The sequence below is a fragment of the Quercus suber genome, unplaced genomic scaffold (genome assembly GCF_002906115.3).
Source record: "Quercus suber isolate HL8 unplaced genomic scaffold, Cork oak 2.0 scaffold_214, whole genome shotgun sequence".
In the NCBI taxonomy this organism is placed as follows: Eukaryota; Viridiplantae; Streptophyta; class Magnoliopsida; order Fagales; family Fagaceae; genus Quercus; species Quercus suber.
The window spans coordinates 555,281-580,458 of NW_027069672.1; the positions used below are offsets into that span (position 1 = coordinate 555,281).

At 36.4% G+C, this 25,178-nt stretch overlaps 1 protein-coding gene and 1 long non-coding RNA gene across 2 annotated transcripts; both read left to right on the top strand.

The window, feature by feature from the left end:
- Positions 1-3,687: 3,687 nt before the first annotated feature.
- On the top strand, positions 3,688-4,065 carry LOC136070141 (uncharacterized). Its single transcript, XM_065779583.1, has one exon. It carries the CDS (start codon positions 3,688-3,690, stop codon positions 4,063-4,065), a length of 378 nt encoding a protein of 125 aa, XP_065635655.1.
- Positions 4,066-21,767: 17,702 nt separating this feature from the next.
- Positions 21,768-24,805, top strand: LOC112025924 (uncharacterized). The gene is made up of 3 exons (XR_010631389.1): positions 21,768-21,972; positions 23,389-23,450; positions 24,442-24,805. It is a non-coding gene; the product is annotated as an uncharacterized LOC112025924 (long non-coding RNA).
- The last annotated feature ends 373 nt before the right edge of the window (positions 24,806-25,178 follow it).

The following is a 25,178-nucleotide window of genomic DNA, read 5'->3' on the forward strand; positions in this document are numbered from 1 at the left end:
AGGACAGCCCATTCCAAAAATTTGGAAATTACCATATTGATCTTATTCTAGTAAAACTTGATTAAAACTAATATAGCAGCAAATAAAGAAAAACAAACAATAAAATAAGACTCAATACAACATTATATGCAAGGTCCCAAGAGTTCTCACCATCATCCCAAACATCCCAAATTAATGCTTGAGCACTAGATCCAGCTTTCCCTTGCCTCATATAAGCCTTCAAAGGGGTCTGCTAGTTACGTTCCCCATCATGTCTCCCTAGCTTGGAAAATATCAACATTGGTGAAAAAAAGAAAAGAAAAGAATGATAATGCCCATAAAGATCACAGTTGATACATTAAAACTCATCAGCAACAAACTAAGTACACTTAGAGAGAGGAAAATTTGTCTATTTAACCAACAACTCCTGGTACCCACCACTTCTAGTTGACACAATTCGATCATCAAGGACATCCTCAATTTCTTCTTTTAAGTTAGGGGTTGGGGGCAATCGAATTACAGCCTATGCCTCATGTCCCAAATACAATGTTAAATGTTCATTTCTAATGCCCATGTCTGATTGTAACTCAAGGACATAAGCATTAGAACATATCTTCTTCACAATCTTGTATCAACTGACATTTTTGGACTAGAGCTTCTTGTAAGAACCCTTAGGCGACCGCTCAGATTGTATACAATCCATACCCATATCTCCTCCTTGAAATTCAGCAAAGTGTCTTCAAACATCAGCTTAAGCTTTGTATTGCTCATTACCAAGTGCAATCTTTCTTCACACATCATTATAAATCTCCATTATATGTCTAGCAAAGATTTCAGCTTCGGAACTTGATCTTGAACTTGGAGACAAATTAATCAAATCAATGGACTTTCTAGGTTGAAAACCCATAACAATCTCAAAGGGGCTACGACTAGCTCCATCAACAAAATTATTGTAAAAAAATTCTGTTAGAGGAAGTAACTAGTCCCAATTAGTAACATGATCACCCACTAAACATCCTAACATATCAACTAAGCTTCAATTCACAACTTCGATTAGTCTTCCAGTTTGGGGATGGAAAGATGAAGAAAACTTAAGCAAACTCTTGAAGGAAAACTTTAGCTTCATAGACAGCATCTGATGTCTTTGAACATGGAATAAAATGTGCCATTTTTAAAAATATATCAACTAACACAGCAATAGCATAATGACCCCTAAAAGTGAAGCCCTAGGACAAAGTCCACACTAAGATCTTCCCAAGGAACATGGAGTACCAATAAGGGTGTGTAAATAGCCATATTCTTTTTCCTCCTTTAGCTAGGTGACAAATGCTCAATGTGAGACATCCTTTGCAACATTGCTCTTTATACTAGATCAATAAAAATGAATCTTTGACCATAGCAATTGTCTTTTCACGCCTAAAATGACAACTACCCCTCCAATATGCAATTCCCATATAAATTTTCCTCCAAGAGAAGTGTTGGGTATGCATAAGCAAGTTCCCTCACAAGCCAAATTTGAGATTTGACAAGGTTATGAAGGGGGGAAAAAAAACAAGCAACATTCTTACACTCTGATGAAAGTAAATAAATTCCAATGCAAATTCTAGAGAAATTTGAAGTTTATTATCAACAAGAATGAGATTAGCAGCATGTGCATGGCTATTTATATGCTAGAAGTTGGTTATGGGCATGATGATACCATCATCCGCCTACCAAATTCTCAGATTTTAGCTAGCCTCATTTATCCCATGTCAAATATATAATAGCTTAATTCTAGGCCTATAGTTACACATTATTCGCATACTACAATTCAAGCACATGCACTCTAAGTAACTCCCACATTTTTAGGAGCTAACTACTTTTTGCACACGTTAAATTTAATTAAGTGTAACTGGCCACCCAAGCTTTCCTAGCATACTCGGCCATTCCATGACACCTTATGCATCCATGTGCCATCTAAAATGCTACCATACTCCTAAATATTTTGTGATTAAAGAATTCAGTAAACTCAAATTATGATGAATGCAAATTATTAATCTTAAAAATTAATAATGATAAAGGGAATTTTTAAAAATAAAAGTTGATCTCCAAAGACCCGTCAGCTCTATTATGCAAGCTGAAGATAGTAAGCTGAAGGTAGTAAGCTGAAGGTAAGCTGAAGGTAGTAAGCTGAAGGTAGTAAGCTGAAGATAGTAATCTGAAGGGTAAGCTGAAGGTAGTAAGCTGAAGGTAGTAAGCTGAAGGGTTGAAGGTAGTAAGCTGAAGATAGTAAGCTGAAGGCAGTAAGCTGAAGGGCAAGCTGAAGGCAGTAAGCTGACGACCTTAAAGCTGACGACCCTAACGAGGTCGTAGGCAAAGCTGACGACCTTAAAGCTGACGACCCTAAAGCTGACGACCCTAACGAGGTCGTAGGCAAAGCTGACGACCCTAAAGCTGACGACCTTAACGAGGTCGTAGGCAAAGCTGACGACCCTAACGAGGCAGTAGGCGAAGCTGATGACCCTAATGAGGGAGTAGGCAAAGCTGACGGCTCTAAAGCTGACGGCTCCAATGTATTCTTGACTTGATCACCACGCATGAATGATAAAAAGATGACTTGCTTTCCACGTTCAATATTAGAGTCCTATAAGGAAAGGATTCCGTAATCTACGCTCATAAGGATTCCTATAAGGAAAAGACTTCTACTCCAAGGAAGAGAGGTCCACCCTCTACTACTATAAAAACTCCAATACCCTCACAAGCCAAGGTACGCATAATTGACCCCGCTCTAGCACTTTAGAGTTGTGAGAAGTTCTAACTTGACCTTCGGAGGGTATTTGGCCGGTACCATACCGGTACTCCTCTTAAGGCCTTCAGCTTTTGTGTTGTGCAGGTGCTGTTTCGAGTGTGCGAGGACCGTGTGGCTCACTGGTGGTTTTTTGGCATCATCAGTTGGCGCCGTCTGTGGGAAGATTTTTACAACTTGTAAGCCATATTATCGCTTCCCGGACAAAGAGTTGCATGGTACTTACTCGCTCGATGGCGACCACTAACAACGTTCAAGGAGACGAACCACGCCCAATTGCACTCGAGAGACAGGTGCAACTCTCATTGCAACCGTGGAACGCCTCACTAAGCAAAACAACGATCTGGAGGAACAGTTATGCCAGAAAATGCAGGTCACGGCACTCAAGAGCAGGACCAAGAAGGCACCAGTGCCGATAGAAGAGAACGAGAAAGGCTGGAAGGCAGTAATGCTCCTAGTAGACCGGAGCGTCAAAATCTAAGCATGCCATCCTTCATGGATGCAACTCAACCACACATTGCCATGGAGATACAGGCAATAAAGGAACAAATGGAGGTCATGATGAATGCCCTCAAAGGACGAGTATCTAGCGACCTTGACGATCTGGTAAATCGCACCGACTCGCCGTTCACTGCAGCTGTCAATTCCTTCCCCTACCACATAAATTTCGCATGCCGCATATAGACAGTTACGACGGAGTGAAGGACCCTCTGGATCACCTAGAGACCTTCAAGACCTTGATGCACCTTCAAGGGTAGCGAACGAAATCATGTGTAGGGCCTTCCCTACAACGCTAAAGGGCCCGCAAGGGTATGGTTCAACCGACTGACGCCGAACTCCATCAGCACTTTCAAGGAGCTAAGCGCTCAGTTCACTACACACTTTATTGGGGACACAGGTATAAGAAGTCCACGGCATGCTTGATGAGTATCAAGCAACGAGAGGACGAGACGCTGAGATCCTACATAACACGCTTCAATAAGGAAGCGCTATCGATCGACGAAGCCGACCACAAAATACTTGTAGCAGCCTTCACAAATGGGTTGCGAAAGGGTAAGTTTTTGTTCTCACTATACAAAAATGACCCCAAGACCATGTCGGAAGTACTCTACAGGGCCACCAAGTACATGAATGCTGAAGACGCGCTTCTGACTCGAGAGAAGAGAGAAAGACAGGAGGATACGCGACAGGACAGAGGGCAGAAGATGGCGAGAACTGGAGATGCTAGACGGACAGAAGCTACACCACCCATGGAACACCAAGCACCTACGGAAGTACTACCAGTAAAAAGGATGGCATGAAGAGCGGCACCCCTTATTTCTAGTTTACCTTAGTGAATTTTAGTTATACTTAGTTTTTCTATTTACTTTAGTTTTTGCTACAAAGCCCAAAGGGCAGGTTTTCGTTTTAAGAACTACTTTTTCTATGAATGCATGGTTTATTATAATAAGAGGAGTTTATTTAGACATGGCCAAAGTCGCCTACGGGTGGACGGTCACTATGTTAAGTCACCTACGGGTAGACGCATGGCCAAAAAGTCACCTACGGGTGGACGGTCACTACGCTAAGTCACCTACGGGTAGACGGTCACTATGCTAAGTCACCTACGGGTAGACTTATGGCCAAAAGTCACCTACGGGTGGACGGTCACTATGTTAAGTCACCTACGGGTAGACGCATGGCCAAAAAGTCGCCTACGGGTGGACGGTCACTACGCTAAGTCACCTACGGGTAGACGGTCACTATGCTAAGTCACCTACGGGTAGACGCATGGCCAAAGTCGCCTATGGGTGGACAGTCACTACGCTAAGTCACCTACGGGTAGACGGTCACTACGCTAAGTCACCTATGGGTAGACGGTCGCTACGCTAAGCAACCTACGGGTAGACACGTGGTCAAAGTTGCCTACGGGTGAATAGTCATTACGTTAAGTCACTACGGGTAGACGTATGACCGAAGTCGTCTATGGGTAGATGATCACCATACTAAGTCGACTACAAGTGGACGACCAAAATGGTGATGAGGTACCAACACTTAGTCACCTCAATAAGTCCACAAAGTGGACGACCCTATTAAATCCACAAGGTGGACGACATTGATGAGTCCAAAGTGGACGACCTCAAACTAAGAGAATGAAAAATTATTAAGTCCACAAAGTGGACAAGCTTATCATTGAGTCTATTGCTAAGTCCACAAAGTGGACAAATTTATTACCAAGTCTACAAAGTAGACGAGCGTAAGTCCACAAAGTGGACGGGCCTATTGCCAAGTCTACAAAGTAGACGAGTTTAATATAAATCCACAAACTTGACCAAAGTCTACAAAGCAAATCAGCCTAAGTTCACAAAGTGGACAGGCATATTACCAAGTCTACGAAGTAGATGAGCCTAAGTCCACAAAGCGGACGACCCCTCAAAAATGAATGAACTTATCCACAAAGTGGTTGAATGTATGACTTGTCCCACAAGTAGACGAGTCCATCAAGTAAAAGCAAGCTAATGCCATTATCCACAAATGGATGGATTCGTGAACAAATCCATAACAGGCTGGGAAAGGACGACGCTATCATCTTTTAGGTCTGCCACGAACTTGGTAAGATCGTCACCTTCCTCAAAAATAGTGTCGCCCACGGGTGTTGACTGTAGAGGCTCATCCGAAAACAGAACCGATCAATTCGCGCCACATGCTCAAGCATTTAATAAAGGCTGCTCGAGGCGTCACACATAAGTGACCTTTCTGACGATGTTAACTCCATAACCCGGCAACTAAAGCTAACGAGGTTATGGAGTGGGGGGCAACTGATAAGGGGAATTTTAAAAAATAAAAGTTGATCTCCAAAGACCCGTCAGCTCTATTATGCAAGCTAAAGATAGTAAGCTGAATGTAGTAAGCTGAAGGGTAAGCTGAAGGTAGTAAGCTGAAGGTAGTAAGCTGAAGGTAGTAAGCTGAAGATAGTAATCTGAAGGGTAAGCTGAAGGTAGTAAGCTGAAGGTAGTAAGCTGAAAGGTTGAAGGTAGTAAGCTGAAGATAGTAAGCTGAAGGCAGTAAGCTGAAGGGCAAGCTGAAGGCAGTAAGCTGACGACCTTAAAGCTGACGACCCTAACGAGGTCGTAGGCAAAACTGACGACCTTAAAGCTGACGACCCTAAAGCTGACGACCCTAACGAGGTCGTAGGCAAACCTGACGACCCTAAAGCTGACGACCTTAATGAGGTCATAGGCAAAGCTGACGACCCTGACGAGGCAGTAGGCGAAGCTGATGACCCTAATGAGGGAGTAGGCAAAGCTGACGGCTCTAAAGCTGACGGCTCCAATGTATTCTTGACTTGATCACCACGCATGAATGATAAAAAGATGACTTGCTTTCCACGTTCAATATTAGAGTCCTATAAGGAAAGGATTCCGTAATCTACGCTCNTGACACTTCTTGCCATTCATCACCAGGTGCCACTTCATCCATGTATGCATTAGAATCCCTCTGTTGTTGCATGGCTCTAATATCTATGAGGCTGATGGGCTAGCAGACAATAAGCTACTAATATTTGCTTTTGAACTAAGCATAATAACCCTCCATTATTTTATCATGCTACTGGATGGAGAAACAATTTTGACAAAGGTTGCTCACACTTGAATATAACTCCTGTATTTGTTCTCACACAAATTAACAGTATGTAAGAAGCCTACAGTAGTACGTAAGCTGATTTGAGGTTACCTACTATTCCACAGAAAGCTACGAACTTGCATCCTCGGCTCTCAAATCAGCATATTTAGGATCGATAAGGTAGGAGAATCTAAGTGTTGGTAAATGCGTCAAGCACACAAGGCCTTTTGAAACCCAAATGCAAAGTGCAAGCATGCCTGATTGGAGTAAAATGTACATTTTTCAAATACAATATATAACAACCTCTAATAAAAAGATTCATAACATATAATAAAAATAATAATAATAATATTTTGACTATTAGCAACAATAGATAGTGAGGAAAGGATTCCGTAATCTACGCTCATAAGGATTCCTATAAGGAAAAGACTTCTACTCCAAGGAAGAGAGGTCCACCCTCTACTACTATAAAAACTCCAATACCCTCACAAGCCAAGGTACGCATAATTGACCCCGCTCTAGCACTTTAGAGTTGTGAGAAGTTCTAACTTGACCTTCGGAGGGTATTTGGCCGGTACCATACCGGTACTCCTCTTAAGGCCTTCAGCTTTTGTGTTGTGCAGGTGCTGTTTCGAGTGTGCGAGGACCGTGTGGCTCACTGGTGGTTTTTTCGGCATCATCAAATAATAAAAAAAGAGCCTATGCTTCTTCTAAAATAAAAAGAAATAAAAAAAAAAAAAAAGGTCCACAACAGATACCTTTTAGTGTTCCTGAGTCTAGCGACCAAGCACTTTATCTAACTTACCTTTGGACACATTAGTGTTGGAGTTGGCTAGCGCAAAGTTTAACCGATTACAGAGGAAAATGACTTGCAGAATTCCACATTTTCATTCACCAAAAAAAAAAAAACAAACAAACAAAAACAAATACCTTTTATAACTCATATAATTTTAGTAGTACCTTCACTTTTTATTTTAGGCAAAAATATAAATTACAATCATTAATTTCTCATGTATGATTCATTTTTGTTATTTTGATGCTACTAGTTTACAATTAGTCCAGATAGGCAACCGCCTAAATCCCCAATAAAAAAAAGTCCCCAAATTATTACCAATAGAGATATCCTTGTACCATAGACCTCGTCAATGGGTCGGGTCGAGCTGGCCCAGCCCCTTTTTTTTTTGCCCATGGGTCTAATGGGCTGGGCTTAATGGGTTGTTGACTAGTCAATGGGCTGGGTCGGGTCGGGCTGGATGGAAAAACCCTAGCCCATGGCCCTACCTATGGGCAATGCCCATTTGGGCTTTAGCGGGCTTGGCTAGTGAGGTGGGTTTAATGGGCTACCCATGGGCATTTTTAACGGGTCTTCAATAGGGTTATAAAAATTTAACGAAAAAAAATTATAATTATATATTATTACAAACTATCCAATTGAACAATTAAATCTACTAAAAAGATTCTATTAAAAAAAAAGTACTAAGACATACCTCTTAAAAAGGTACTATTATAAAATTATTATTCTATAGAGTATATAATTATAAGAGGGCAAAAATAATAAGAGATGAAAAATTAAGAATAGTCTAGGGAGAGTTAGAATTTGAGAGATTTTTTGTGAGTAAAATGAGAGAAATGTTATAGGTATTTATAGATTGGATACTTGAACACACACACACACACACAAAAGAATTGACTTTTTTATTGTTCAAACGGTAAGCATGAATCAAATATCAATTTGGAAATATATGAGGAATCAAATATTAGTTCTTAAAAGGATATATGAAGAATCAAATATCAATTCTTAAAGGAAAGAATTTCTTCCAACCATGAACCAACGGTAAGCTTTTTTTGTTTTTTTTTTTTATTAAGGAATTTCTTCTATAATTGTAACTTGTAAGGAAAGAATTAGAATTTATCAAAAGAAAGAATGACTTTCTTTCCAGAGGCACAGAGGTAGGGCAACAGTCATCTTAAGGATAAGTACTTAGTTTTAAAAATCAAAGCTACTAGAATAATACCAAAAAAAAAATATATATATATATATATATCCAGTGAAATTTTTATTAAAGTTAACAAACCAGGAATGAGACATGTCTTCATTCTGGTGAAGCATAAATCTTGACCAAGCATTGATGTAATCAAAGTAGGAATAGGGGATGGGAGAAGAGGACATTGTTCTGGTAATACTGGGGGAAGGACCCCATTTTTCTTCAGTTATAACATTGACAATGTAAACACTATGGTAAATAATTTTGGAGGCATCAATTTTGTCAGAATTGGTGTTAGCACAGTAATATATATGTTGAAAGTGGTGTAAGCAAAATAGATGAAAGCAATAATAAGCAATAATAAGGCGGTAGAACCAGCCAAGCAGTATAACAAAATAATTCAAAGTAAATAAAAGCAATTTAGAACCGTCTGGTATGGCGGTAATCCGTCCAAGGTGGCGGTAGCAACAAGTAGTATAATGAACATAAAGTTAACTGAAAATACTTCTTTATTGAAAGTAGAGTTAAACACTTATAGTAGTAGTAGTGAATACAAGATCTTAAAACAGATCAACAGTTACAAAGCTTGAACTAGTCCTAGTTACAAGGTTTGTAGGAACAAGGTAGTAGTTGTAGTGAATATAAGGTGAACAAGGTAGATAACAAAGAACTCTCTCAAAGAAGGCTTCTAGGAAAGAAAACTTTCTCTAGAAAGAATTCTTAACAAAAAACTTCTGAGTCTAACTTAAGGGACAGCCTCCCTTAAATAGGCAAAATTCGGAATGAACAGTGTCATGAACAGTAAAAAGTGAATAGTAACCTGTGAACAGTAATCCATGAACAGTGACAGGTGAATAGTGAAATTCTCATTATTGTCTTCCAAACTTCCGTAACATGCTTGTCCTTTGCTTGTCCAAATCATGCAGAAAATAGCTTTGAAACACTTTAGACTCTAGTCCAAACTAGTCTTGGAGCACTTGAAACTTTAGTCCAAAAAGGTACATAAAGAGTCCTCCAAGAATATTGTGAAGATTTAAGGGAGTAGACCTTGTCGGAAGGAGCATGGCATGTGGTACACATGTGGCTTTTCACAGGCGCATGGGAATATACAGTGAATTGCCGCAGACGCATGGGAAAAAACAGTGATTTCTCTGCAGGAATACTTGAATGTTGTAACATTTTTAGCTATTGTGCAGGCCAAACAAATAGAGAAGCAATCATTAATAAACTGCAAGGGGTCAGTAGAATCTTGACTCAAACAGTTCTTGATAATGAGAGTAGCAAGAAAATAACTTTTATCAGTGAGAGCAATAATGTCATAAAATTAATCAGTAGAAGAAGCATCGGATGGGTATCCATCAAATGGATCAAAAGGGCCTTGTGGAGAGTTGCATGGATGGTCATGGTAAATAGCATATCTATTACAGAATCCGCAATATAATATTGGTTCAAACACTGGTCTTTTTCCCGGGATGAGTAGGCTCCTTGGATTACAGTGATTGGTTATTCGCAACCGAGCAATAGCATCAACATATGGCCTGGGACCAAAAATAGAAATTCTATCAGTACTTCCTATGAAATGATAATTCTTCCATAGACTCTAAGCCACCTCAATAATTTGGTTATTGAAATAATCATTCCAACATTCGGCTAGAGCATAAGGATTATTAAAGGACAAATGAGAATTTCCTTCAAACCATTGTCCTTGGTGAGTATGTCCATTTATGAGAATAAGATGCTTTGAAGGCTGGACATTCATCCAATTATTTCTTTCCCATTTTGGCAAAGTGCTCCAGCATCTGATAGACACAAAAGGACTAGAAAATCTTTTAATAGCGTCCTGAATTATTTGTGGAAGCTGGCTGGCTTGATGATGGCTTGTTAACTTTAAGAACCTGATAAAGCCATATTCAAACATATGAGAAAGCCAGTTAGGATCAGGAATATATATATATATATAGAGAGAGAGAGAGAGAGAGAGAGAGAGAGAGAGAGAGAGAGAGAGAGCACTTTTGATATTTGGAAAAAAAAAATCCTTTAAATTCTCTCACTTTTCCGAAAGACAATCCCAATCTAAAATTAGAAGCAAACCTCCAAACAAGAAATCCAAAAACTCCCATTGATGTAAGTATGTAACCTCCTCCAATCAATCCACAGCCATGAAAAGTAGGGACAGAACTAGGATTCAAAGTTAGGGGTGGGGGGGACCAAGCTGAATATAAGTTCGTTGAATTTCAAAACGTCCATTAACATCTTAATTCCATATTTATGGATAGATATATGATCATGCTGCAATGAACTCAATAGCAATTTCTCAAAATGTTGTTCAATGATTTTCAGAAAATAGGATATTAGTAATGACTTTTAATTTATTTGTATTCTTCAAAAAATCAAATATTGTAGTTGACTTTTTCATTATCTTCGAATCATATAAAAATTATATAAATTATAAGGATATATTTTACATCTATGTAACCTTCAAATAATTTCTTGACTTGTAAATAATGAGAAAATCAATGTTTATTTGGTTTGGTTTGGGTTTAATTTTTGGAACAATAAATTTATAAGATAGGAAAATAATAATGAAGTATCTCAAAATTAATTAAATAAAGAGTGAAATGAGTACTCCTTTTATCATTTCTTACTTATCTTTTGAACCTAAATTTGACACATATTGATATATACTCATCTAGCACTATAGCAGAGACGTGCCACAACCCCCTCTACCCATTTAGGCAATCAAAAGTTCAGCATTCCCACAACCCAACACAACTATTTTATTTTATTTTATTTTATTTATGAAAAGGATAGCCAGAAGTTCACAGTTCACACACTATCAGTTACTAGCATTCAAGAGAGGGGAGAAAGCATGGACTAGAGGAATAATTCTCAGGTATTTCCGGAGCATGGAGAATGGTGCTCCCTCCTCTCATATTCATGGTGGGGTCCATTCATTAAATTCATGGTGAAGTCCACCATGAATGTGAGAGTAGGGAGCACCATTTCACTATACTCCGGGACTACCTAAGAATTTTCTAGACTAAAGTAGTGATCTACAAAAAATAGAAAGATGTAGAGTGCTTTCTTCCGCATAAAAATTAAAAATTGGCACAGGATCTACCTCACAGGCTCACACAACAAATATTAGATAGAGCAAAGAGAGGGGACTGATGAAAGATTTCAAAGAACAAATGTCAGATTAGAAAAGGAAGAGTCTGATATACTATATTGCCTAAAGGGTATTCTTGTCATCTAAATTTGTGACTTTTTTGATTGGTTTTTTTGGTTTGTTTGAATTTTTTTTTTTTTTTTTTGGGAAAACTGGGCAAAGTTTAGGTTATGATTTTTTTTTTCCTATTTAGGTTTCATGGATCAATTTGTAAATATTTTAGGGGAGGGGGGTCCAAGACTAACGTTGCTTCTAAGTTCCCTGCTACTATGAACGTTAACGTTTAAATTTTAACCAATGCGTCTCTTCACAACACAGCAGCATCATCCTCTTCGCAGCACATCAATGAAACAAAGAATGCTACTGGCGTAGGTATCTGATTCTTCAACGATATTATCTTCATAGCACAGACTTTATTTTGTTCAAAATTTTATACTAATCTCCACCAATAGATGGAGAAACCAGAACATGGAATGTATATACAGTTTGATACCTTCTGAAATATCAAATTTATGACATTGTGATGTACTGGAAATTGAGAACCAAAACATGGGATAGTCTTGTAATTTTGTAGTTTTTCATGATGACTACCTTAATTGTTTGTAATGAGTAGGCGTGCTTGGATAGTTTTTAGGCGAAAAACACATTTTAGTCCCTATATTTTCAGACGATTTCCATTTTATCCCTCATTTTATTTTTACCGCTTTTAATCCCTATCCTGAAAAACGGTTCCCATTTGGTCCCTGCCGTTACATCATAAACAGATATTGCTGACGTGGCAAACGGCAGAATTAAAAAATATTAAAAATATTTTATTTTATTTTAAAATAAAATAAAATTTTAGTTATCAATAATTTTAAAATAAAAATATTAAAAAATTTAATTAAAAATAATTGTTATTCATGTTCTTCCCCCCCAAGAACATGGTTGCCCAGAAAATATTTCTTCTCTTTTATTTTATTTTCTCGGCATCCAAACAAGCAAAAACATATACAAAACTCATTTCCCTTCACGCTCCGCCACCGATGCCTTGGTCTTCTTCTGCATAGTGATCAACACATTGTGCCAAGTGTTCACCCTCGACCTCTCTTTCCCAACAACTCCCACATTCATTTCCACCAGAAAAAGAAACCCAGATCAGAAGAACACAAAATGCAAACGAAAAAAAATGAAAAAATAAAATACTAAATAGGGAGAATGAATAACTAAGAACAGTGAAAATTCAAGGAATTTCTATTCCAAGATTTGTATATGTTCTTCCACAAAAATCAAACACAAAGACCTTTAAAGATTCTTTCACTCAGATGAAAACCAATTCTTTCACAAACCACATCCATGTGTGTCTCAAGGTTAGATGAAAACCGATTATTTCACAAAGATTTCAACAATTACTCAGCCAATTTTTCACTATCTCACTACAAACACAAAGGACCTTCAAAGATTCAAAACACAAATAGCAACAAAGCAAACCCAACAAAGTAAACCGAGATGTCTTGGGTTTGGCTTTGGTGTCGTGGTGCCTGTCGTGGATGGTGGTGGTGCTCGTGGGGTTTGGCTTTGGTTGAACTAGAGATTTGAGGGAGATCTAGGGATAGATCGAAGCGAGAGAAAGAAAACAGAGAGAGAAGCGAGATCTGGGAATTTTCAGATGAAGGAGAGAGAGGGCGGTGGGGTTTCGTAGTGAGAAACAGGGAAGCACACTTGGATAGGCGGTGGTGTTGAGTGGCGGTGATCAAGGAAGAGAGATCTGGGCGAGAAAACAGAGAAAGATAAAGGGAGATAGATTGAAGCGAGAGAAAGAAAACAGAGAGAGAAGCGAGATCTGGGAATGTTCAAATGAAGGAGAGAGAGGGCGGTGGGGTTTGGTAGTGAGAAACGAGGGAAGCACCGCCTGGATAGGCGGTGGTGTTGAGTGGCGGTGATCAAGGAAGAGAGATCTGGGCGGAGAAAACAGAGAAAGATAGAGGGAGGCCTTGCCAATTTGTGGGTATCGAAGCTTTTGAGAGAGTGAGATTGAGAGATGATGATAAGGACGAAGAGGAGGATGGGGAGGTGGAGGATGAAGATGATGATAAGCAGAAAAATTTCTTTTTCTGGGCAACCATGTTCTTAGGGAAGAAGAACAATTATTTTTAATTAAAATTTTTAATATTTTTATTTTAAAATTATTGATAACTAAAATTTTATTTTATTTTAAAATAAAATAAAATATTTTTAATATTTTTTAATTCTGCCGTTTGCCACGTCAGCAATATCTGTTTATGATGTAACGGCAGGGACCAAATGGGAACCGTTTTTCAGGATAGGGACTAAAAGCGGTAAAAATAAAATGTAGGGACTAAAATAGAAATCGCCTGAAAATGTAGGGACTAAAATGTGCTTTTCGCCNTCCTATTTGGGTTTCATGGATCAATTTGTAAATATTTTAGGGGAGGGGGGGGGGCAATTATATAAATTTTGGGATCATATGTTAAAAAATTTGTTTATGTGCATACAAAAGTCAAATTTTAAAAAAATTGGGGGGGGGGGGTGTATTGCCCCCCTTGTCCAAACGTAGTTCTGTCTCTAATGAAAAGATGTTTTTCAAGACCAAAGTTTATATCAAGTTCCATATCAGGACTTGCCCCTATATTTTGAATGTAATTTTGCTCCTAACTTCAAGGAGCTTCATCGCCCTCCCCCTAATTGGTAGGAGATCATAGTGGCCACGAAGTGAAGGAAGTATCGTCCAATCGTGGGAACTAGGAAGGGCTTGTTGTATAAATTTTGGGATCATATGTTAAAAAATTTGTTTATGTGCATACAAAAGTCAAATTTTAAAAAATTGTGGGGGGGGGGAGGGGTGGTGTATTGCCCCCTTTGTCCAAACGTAGTTCTGTCTCTAATGAAAAGATGTTTTTCAAGACCAAAGTTTATATCAAGTTCCATATCAGGACTTGCCCCTATATTTTAAATGTATTTTGCTCCTAACTTCAAGGAGCTTCATCGCCCTCCCCCTAATTGGTAGGAGATCATAGTGGCCACGAAGTGAAGGAAGTATCATCCAATTGTGGTACAGGGTCAATTGGATATATTAAAAGTATCGGATGGCAATTTTGCCCCACCCTGCCCTGCCTCGCTTGACCCACCTCTCTCCGCTTCGCCTCATGCAAATTTTTCCCGCCTTGTAAAGGCAGTGGGTGGGGATGGGGCAAGATTTTAGTCTTGCACCATGGGGTGGGGCGGGGATGTGTTTAGACTTTTAGACCCAACTCACCTCATCTTGCCCTGTCCCGCATTGATAAGGGTTAAATTGTAATTTTTTATACCCTAAAACCCTTCTATTTAAACAAACATGTCACCAGCTTATTTTATTCTACTCAACAAGGCTTTTTGCCTCTTTTTTCTCTATCAATGTTGGAAATAAGGTATCAATTTTAACATTTTCTTTTGTCTTTATTATAAACAAATTTATATACTATTGAGTGGGGGTTTTGTATTTAAATATGAATTAAAAAAATTTATTTAATATTAAAAATTATGAATTAAAAAAATTTATTTAATACTAACAAAACCAAGATTAATTTAATGAATTTTTTTTTTTAAAAAAATTATGAATCAGTACTAACCAAACTAAAAATTAAAAAGATTCAACAAAAACAAACAAATTCACAATTTGTTTTACGTCAAGCAATACATGGAGTAACTCATGACATAGCAGTAAAAGCAAGACGTGTAGGCGGATCAACTCATCAAGTTAGTTCATGGAGAGAATAAATTACCATGGTTGAAGAATAAAAATATTAAAAAAAATGATAATTTATTATTTGTTTGAACAAAAAGTTGACTTTATTTAGATAAGATGATATATCATAATAAATTTTGATTTTGGTGTTAAGAAAGAGATAGGGATTATTTGGTATGTGACCATCTGAAAATATTAGGTGGATAATGTTGACAATCTATGGTGTTAAATGTTGATTTACAAAATTTAAAGCATCAAAACAATTTTTACCCCAAAAAGTTTATGATTTTCAATTGGGTTGAGTTTTTGTTGGTATAACCCATTTGATTTTAAGAGGAAAACCATAAAAAAAGTTCAACCCAGTTAAAAATTGAACAATTATTTTTAATTAAAAATTTTAATATTTTTATTTTAAAATTATTGATAACTAAAATTTTATTTTATTTTAAAATAAAATAAAATATTTTTAATATTTTTTAATTCTGCTGTTTGCCACGTCAGCAATATCTGTTTATGATGTAACGGCAGGGACCAAATGGGAACCGTTTTTTAGAATAGGGACTAAAAGCGGTAAAAATAAAATGTAGGGACTAAAATGGAAATCGCCTGAAAATGTAGGGACTAAAATGTGCTTTTCGCCTAGTTTTTATTTTGGGTTTAAAAAGAAGGCATGCCAAGTGCTTGAGAAGAGTTCCCAAATAATTTTAAATAGGGCCAGGGCCAACTAGCATAAACTATGAAGGAAGCATTGTATTTGCTGCATGCTAGGGCCAACTAGCAAACTAAAGCAACAAATTGTTGTGTTATCTGATTTTTGTATTTTTTTTCTTTTAAGTTTCTTTGGAGAAGAAAAAAAGACAAATTTATCTCATGAAAATGCTTTGTTAGCAACTACAGTGGATTCGCTTATGTGAAAAGTTCAGTTAGATATATTTACCTCTTTGTCAATATACTTTTTAGATCAATAAAAATTTGTCATTAATGTTAGAAGCCTCTTCATGGATAATATAGTTCAAGGATACAAAGGATGCAAATTACAAAATTGCTGGACTAATCCAGCTATGGTGTACAAGAATATTTGAGGTTAATAAAGCTTTAACAAAAACATTTGATAGAATAGTTCTTGGAACAGTCTTAATGGTAAGATATAGTTATAGCACTGCAGCAACTACAACACTTGCACCAGTTATGCAACAGCTATAGCACTGCACCAGTTATGAAGCAGCTATCACTGCACCAGGCACCTATTAGAGATTTTATAACATCAACAACATAGATTAATATATATTTATATATATATTCTTCCTCCAAGCCAATAACACATCAACATTCAATTCTTCCATCAAAAAGATACTATTCTTCTAATTTGCATAAATTGTTTGCTAAAAAAGTACAAAGTAGCTTTAAAGATAAAAAGAACTTTGACCATTACATACTTTGAGCTCTAATAAAATAGCATAAACTATGAGTTCCATAATTACAATCTTCAAGCTCCCAAAAAAAAAAAACCATAAATATCAAATTACAAACTTTGAGCTTCAAAAAGTAGCATAAATTGTTAGCTCCAACAATTAAATATAGTGGTCATTTACAATCATTCAAAATTAAGAATTTGTTACGTCCATTAAAAGATAGGTAGAAAAAGCTTCAATTCTACTAGTTGTAGACTTTGTAAGCAATGAACTAATATCATCCCCTTCAAGATCATTAGGATTCTTAGAACATGGCAGAGGAATATGAAGATTTGTCATTCCTGCTTGACACATTACAACTATTAGCCAAATAATAGCTATTAGAAAATCCACATAAGTCTCTTGAAAATTCTTCATTTCTTTTCTTACCATAAAAATTTACTAAATTCTCAAAAGTTCCAAATGAACTTTGTTCTTGATCATTTCTAATACTCTTTCCCTGTATGTAGTACAAACATAATAGTTAAAAATTATGATTAATCTTATAGTATAAAAACTAGTTGTTATCAAATAAAATTTAAATAATTCTTAATTTATGCACTCAAAGTAAACTCTAATTCAATGGTACTTGAGATAATGACGAAGGATTACAAGGTTCACCAACACTTGAAAAATGAGGAATGTACAAATCCTATATTTATTAGTGATCAATAATAGTGTACAATTTATGAAAACAAAGTCACCTAAAATGAAGGGGAAATAAAGATTAAACAACGTAGTTGAAGTTACTTGAACTGAATGATCTGTGTATGGCAGCAGATTATAACTACTAGGCCCATTAACTTGCATAGATGAAGTTAAATGCTTATCCTATGTAATGTGTAATCTTTAGTAAATTAATATGTCATTAAATAAAGAACCTAGAATATAAATCAAAATGTACAAGAAACGTGAATTACCACTAAAAATGAAAATAAATGAATGAATGATAGCAAAACTTTGGTGTATCTATACATTATTTGCCTCAATTTATTGACAATGACAGAAAAACCCTTAGATTTAATAATATGTAGCCTAAACTTAATTTTTTAATTATCTTGACATCTCATAAACATAGGATTGAATAAGAAATCAAAAGTAAAGATGGAAATACCTTCTCTGATACCTTGACAGTTTGCAAAGAAATTTCTTCTTCTTCTTCTTCACTCTTTTTTCTAAAGATTATACTGAATAGTTCTAAAATTTGATTTGGCATGCTGGAAAAAAGTAAAATAAATAAAAAGAGAGGGAGAACTTGGGCAGCAAAACACATTTTTCTTATTACCAATTTTCTATTTTGGTGCTGAGTTTTAAAATTTAAGAGTCAAAAATTAAAAAAGAAGAAAAAAAGAAGAAGAAGAAGTTAACGTGAGTAGAAGCAACGTTAGTCTTGGGTGGGCTCTGTTAATTTTTGCTTAAAATTTAATGAGGTGGCATTGAGTTTTAATCTCTACCGTTGGTTTATTAGTGAGTGATGTGACAGCTTCTATTTAAAACAAAATGAGATATCTTGCTAAATTTTTACTATAAGTAAGCCATACCCCTTTTAAAATTATAAGATTTAATTTGAATTGCCTTAAATTATAGGGTTTAAAGTAAATATTACCCTAAATATATTTTTGCTGAAGTGGACAAAAGTGATGTAGTTTTAATACATTAATATCATGTTGTTTTGTGATGATGTGGCACTTACAAGTCATTCGACCCATTCCATTAGTGGATATAGATGGTAAGACTTTTTCCCAAATGATACGTAATGTTTAGGAGAACATATCAAAGGTTTGAAACTCTAAGGACAAAATCAAAATTATCTCAAACTTTTATGGTGTAATATGTGATCTAATCAACATTCTTTTTTCTATTAAAAATTTAATAGAAAAATGCTATGTTTTAGCACTTCTCCTAGGTTTATTTTAGTTTGGCCAATTTTAGTCATGTTGAGGTGTTTGGGAAAATAGGAAAATTTTGTGGACCTAATTTGTTTTCAATTGAAATGAGGGGTTCGTAGTTTTTGTGTTTGAGTGGTGTAGAGAGGGAAAATTCCCGACCTATCACAAGTTGAGACATCATATTACCAAGTCCACAAAATACAGCCAATTACAAAGTGCCATGTATTGCTACTAGGTTTTGCTATCACTACTCAAAAACCAACAGAAATTTGCCAAGTGTCGTTGAAATAGAGGCATAAAATGCATGCAAAAACCAATGACACATCAGCGCGTGTAAGCGATGACATAAGCAGCTCAACGCGTGTAAGTAATGACATAAGCAGCTCGGAACGTGTAAGCAATGACACAGGCAGTCCAATCGGGTGCTAACATGTGTCACCTTGAAAACCAAAATGTTTTGGCCAATCAAAAGATGCCACGTGTCTTGGAGAAAAAGTCTCAAAGCTCCTCTAATCAAAGTGTGACACATGTCACCAATCGAACTTCGCCATGTGTCGCTCACCCACCTCCAAACTCTTATAAATAGAAGCCTTTCTAAGGCATTTCTACACACCAATACATCCAGAGCACAAGCAACATCAGAGAAGATTCAGAAGCACTCAGAAGTACAGAAGCTCTGCAAGAATCAAGCCTCAAAGCCTTCAAGAACTTCAAGAATTTCAACCTCAAAATCAAAGAACATTCGAAGTAGAATCATCCAAACTATCTGCCTAGATCCCAAAGTTTGTTGGAATTAAGCTCAAAAGCCTCCAGAAATCTTAACAAACCATAAATCAATGAAACTTTACGAATTCAACCCTCCAAAGCACTGAAGAACTTCCACCACAAACCTTCAAAGAAGAAGAACACATGAAGAATGTGAAGAACAAAGAATTTCTAACAAGCTCATAGCTAGAGATTCATTTTAATTCCATTTCAAAGATCTTCGATCCATTCATCAGCCAAATTGAAGGATATGTTGTGTTCGAATCAAAATCACATTACCACAATTCTAATCAATAAGTCTTGCAAGGAGATTGAATCAAAGGATCACTCTTTTGTAAATTCAAAGAATTGTACCACATATTCATCAATACAAATTCGAATTTGTGAAACTATTTTACTTGTTTGATTTATTTCAAACTAGAAATTTAGTCGTCCACAAATTCTAGCACGCCTGGTCTTGAAATCGATTAGTGGTGATACTCATTATTGCACAATTGGTACCCATGAAATGCCGTGGGGCGTGGGGCGAGGATTACACATGTGAGCCCTCCTTTTTGTGAAAAAAAATAAAAATAAATAACAAAAAAAAAAATTTTATCCAAAAAGAAATCATAAAAAAAATCCAAAAAAAAAAAAATTGTTGAACTACGTAATGACTTGATCCCTCTCCAGGGTACGTAGGTAGCTTAGTACTTTTCACTAAGTTTAGTCACATGAAAAGAAGAAGGATTGCCAGTCTAGCTTGAAGAGTTTTTTTCCAAAGGTCATCAATAAGCTTTTAAGGTCCCTTTGGTTGGCAAGGCATTGCTTAAGGATAGTCAACTGCTTAATAGGATGATTAAAGGTCGTTTTAGTAAAAAATGAAGACTGTAAGGAGTTGACGTTGCTTAACTTTCCTTGAAATGATAATAAACATAAGTTAATTCTTGGTTGTGAAGTAAAATAAAATCTTCAACCTTTTTTGCAAGAAATGAAGTTTGCATGGCGTTGGCCATCTTCTATGGGCATTTTCCCATGTTTTTGAAGTATTCTTTGCATCACTTATCTCCTGGGTGTATTTGCTTGTACCTTGCAAGTCTAAGCTACATCATCTTTCTTCTAGGTTATGCCACTTTATAGCTCTAAAATTTGGACCACATCATCTCCCTTTTGAGTAGTGTCATTTCACATCATGTCATTGAAATTTGGACGGCGTCAACTTCCTCCTGAATGATAATAGATCATATATTTGTAGTCGATGTTGCATCATCTCTCCTTTAGGGGCATGTTTGCGCAATGTCAAATTCTTGGTAGCATGTTCTAACGTCTTCAAAGTCTTGGTAGCATGTTCTAACATCTTCAAAGTCGTGGTAGCATGCTCTGGCATCTTCAAAGTATTGACATCATTTTTTCCCACATCTTCAAGGTTTTGTTGGTATTTACTTGCATCTTCAATGTCTTGTTGTCATTGCTGAAATCTTGATGTCTGGCTACAGTGCTATATACCCTCGATGTCTGAACTATGTTGCCTCTGAAAATTGGTGCTGATGTAGCTTTATTATAAAGGCCAATATTGGTGCAACTTTAGTGCGAGTGCAAGTGATAATGTAACACCTAGGGGTGGCAAAATTTGACACGACCCGCGAACCCAACATGACACGACACGAAATTAGCAGGTTATGGGTTGAAGCTTCACGGATTCGTGTCATATTCGGATTGACACGGCTGACCCGTTTAATAAACGGGTTGGGTTAGTGTTGAATATATAAAACCCATTTGACCCGCCTGACCCGTTTAATTAAATGACATTTTACCAATATACCCTTCAAACTCTAGGTATAAAAACTTATTAGTTGTTGTGATTTATTTTCTTTAACATATTGTGATTAATTATTTGTGATATATGGATATGCTTTAGTTTTGAATGATTATTTGTGAGGCAGTTACTCGTTAGTTTTGAATTTTATATTAAAATTGTTTGTTTTTTCATAATTTTTTTTTCATTTTGATAAAATTTGATAAACAGGTCGACGCGACTGACCCGTTTAATAAATGGGTCATGTTAGGGCTGAGGAATCTTGACCCGTTTAGTAAACATGTCAAGTTAGTGTTAACCTATATAGTTAAATACTCATGAGTTGACACAACACAAACCCGACACGCAAACACAAATGGCCACCCCTAGTAACACCCCAAATATTTTTTTTAAAGCAATTTTTCCAGTGAGAATAATATCTAAATTGGACTTTTTTTTAATCAGTGTGGTTATCTATTTTTATGGAGAAGTTTTGAATATTTGGGCATGTGATAATATTTAGTTAATTTTGGAATGAGCCAATTTAAATATGGAGAAACTTTAAGGGCAAAGTTGTAATTTTGATCCCAAGATATTTTGGAACAAGAGGTCCACAATGCTCCCAATAACACAGCCCCTTTCTCTCATCACCATACGTATGCCCCTTCTCTCTATTTCTCTATTTTCCTATCTCACTCAGCCACCAAAGCCCACACACATAAACACTCTAGCTCCCTTTATGTCTCTCACTCCTTCACCAGTAAACCATCCATCCACCACCACTTTTGGTGGATTTCACCAAAGAACCCCATTAGAAACCCCATACGCTCCATTCTCTCAAAGCTTTAAAGGTAAAACTCTTAATTGTTTGGTAGCTTTTCAAGTTTTTCTAAGATTGCTTCTAATCTAAGCTACATGAGTGGTATACATGTGATTGAGTACATGGGTTTTTGATTTGGTGGATTTATTTGTTAAATGGTTAAGGGCTTTTACAAATGATGATCAATTCGGGTTTCTTCATGGTTAAAAACTTGGGTTTCCTTGAGCAAATCGTATGAGTTGATTTTGTGGAAGTTTGAGGTTGATTTTTGTAAGAGTGTTAACTTTGAATTTCTGAAATTAAGAGTGTGAGCATGTGCTTTTATTTTTTTTGCATACCTAGTGTTTGATAATTTTTTATATGAGATTTTGGGTTTGATTCCTTGTTCTTAATATGCTTTAAACTCTAGTGGTTATAATGTGAGTGAACTCTCAAATAATTTGGGCTAGTCTTACTACTTTAGCAATCTTCTAAAGCTGTCATGATAGATTTGAGTCAACCGCAATGCGATTTTCAAGTTTTTCTAAGATTGCTTCTAATCTAAGCTACATGAGTGGTATACATGTGATTGAGTACATGGGTTTTTGATTTGGTGGATTTATTTGTTAAATGGTTAAGGGCTTTTACAAATGATGATCAATTCGGGTTTCTTCATGGTTAAAAACTTGGGTTTCCTTGAGCAAATCGTATGAGTTGATTTTGTGGAAGTTTGAGGTTGATTTTTGTAAGAGTGTTAACTTTGAATTTCTGAAATTAAGAGTGTGAGCATGTGCTTTTATTTTTTTTGCATACCTAGTGTTTGATAATTTTTTATATGAGATTTTGGGTTTGATTCCTTGTTCTTAATATGCTTTAAACTCTAGTGGTTATAATGTGAGTGAACTCTCAAATAATTTGGGCTAGTCTTACTACTTTAGCAATCTTCTAAAGCTGTCATGATAGATTTGAGTCAACCGCAATGCGGGATTTTTAATAAATTACAGAAAAATCTTTTTGGGCTGAATTTTCTGTGGTACATTGTATACATATAGGGGAATGTTCCCTTAAAGTTTTGAATTAATCGGATAACTTTTCATTGACCAAACAATTTTTACAAAATAGCTGCCCTGCTATGTACTAAATCTGAAAGCAGGACTAAAATGCTGAGATATTGTGAAATTAATCCCAAACCTTGGTTGATCTTATCTTCAGCTTATATATATATATATATGTATTATTTAGTAGCCAAAGAGATTCATGAGTATGCTATATTATCTTTTGATGCACATTATTGCGGCAATGAATTTAAAATGTTTTGGTTGTGTCAGCACTATGAGATGGTCAAGCTAGGCTTTAGGGCCTTAGGTTTGATTTTTGAGCGAGTATTCTCAGATTTATGGAGACAAATTTGATAGCATAATTTTGTTGTATGCCTTGTTATTAATAGGCTTGATACTTGTGTTTCTAGGTTCTAAAGTACTTGGTGATAGAACTAGTAACTTGATTGGTTGAAGGAGGTGCCCGATTGAGGTAAATTTGGAATGGACTACTGAGATAAGTAGATTTTTAATGGGATTTTGGAAAATAATCGTGTTTTATAAATGTTGTTTTTGGGTCGTATACATTTTGGAAAATTATATATGAATATATGTTTTCTTAAAAGTATTGTGTTGTGACCCTATTATACATTATTACATATGAAAAGAGCATCATATTTGGTATTGCATTTGGGGAAATCCATGAATTATTCATATGGAAAAATGAGCATCTTTTATTTAATCTTGATAAGAAAATCTTGGATTTTATGGTGTATACCTTACAAACTTTGTAGAAGTTAAATTATTTAAGGTTTTTTGAAACTACCTGGATGTGAACTGTGTGTTTCAAAGTAATGTAACCTATGAGTTTATGTTGTTTTAACACCATGCCACGTGTGATTTTTCGGTGATCACCTGATTTGGTTATCGTGGTCTTTGTGACAACAGAATCAAGTTTAGGTCAGTGCCCTTTCACTTTGGATGACGCGTTCTTCCCTGCTGTCCATGGAGGGAAGAGGATTCCTTGATTGTGGGTGGGTGAGACTGTTGTCCATGGGGCCAAGAGACCACATGCAAGAGAGGTCCTATTTGATGTGCTCTCTCTGCTGCCCATAGGGGGAGAGAAAAACCTTGAGGGTATAGGTGAGACTGCTGTCCGTGGGGCCAAGAGTTTGCATACCAGAGAGGACAATATCATGCCAGTTGTGAATGGGTGGATCCCCTGACCGGTCTAAGTGGTAGTGTGGTATATTTGTAATAATTTACCTTATGTTAGATATTATGGCTTTGGGAATTATAGTGTTGGCGCTCACAGATTATAGTATATAGTTTTAAGGTATTTACTTTGAGAAACTTTGTGTTTCATTATTAAATCATTCTTGTCATATTATTATTATTAAAGATGAAACTTACATTTCCTCCACTCCCATTAATTATGTTACTTACTATGTCTTGGCTCATCCCATTCTCTAACAGTTTTTCAGATAAATTTGCTATACCTCGGGCATGGAGCTTGTTTTATTGGTGGTGATTGGAGCATTATGCTAATTGAGAGATTTATGCTATGATTGGTTGGTGACTCGACTTTCTAAATTTATCGAGGCCATACCTAATGCTACTGGAGATTGAGTTCTTAAGGTTTGTTAGCCTTGAGTGGGGTAGGCCTAGATTTTTGTTGAGGTTGTGTACCTTAGAGAAGATCATGATTTTGTGTTTATTTTATTTGGAGCGTTGAATTGTTAAGTACATTTGGAGACACATGATGTGTAGTTTGTATTGCTTGTAAATGTGTCATAGAGCTCTGACTTGTATTGTGGAGAGATCAATATATTTATTTACTTTATCAAATGGAAAGAAAAAAAAAATCCATACAGTCTCTCGAAGGCCTGATTTCTCATGCTTTGGACCCTTTCGGGTTTGGGGCGTGACAGATAATGTGGAGTGTTGTCATGGCTTCATGGCAAAGATGAATGTTGACACAGCTTTGATGCAAATGAAGTGTTGACGTGGCTTCATGGAAAAGATGAATATTGGCGTGGCTTCAATGTAAATAAAGTGTCGAGGCAGCTTTATGGTAAAAGAAGAGTACTGGTGCGGCTTCATTACAAAGGCAAATGATGTTGAGACTTCATAGCAAATGCAAGTGCAAATATTAATTTAGTAGACAAAGTAATGGTGATGCTTCAATGCAAATGCAAGTGTTGGTGCAGCTTCATGACAA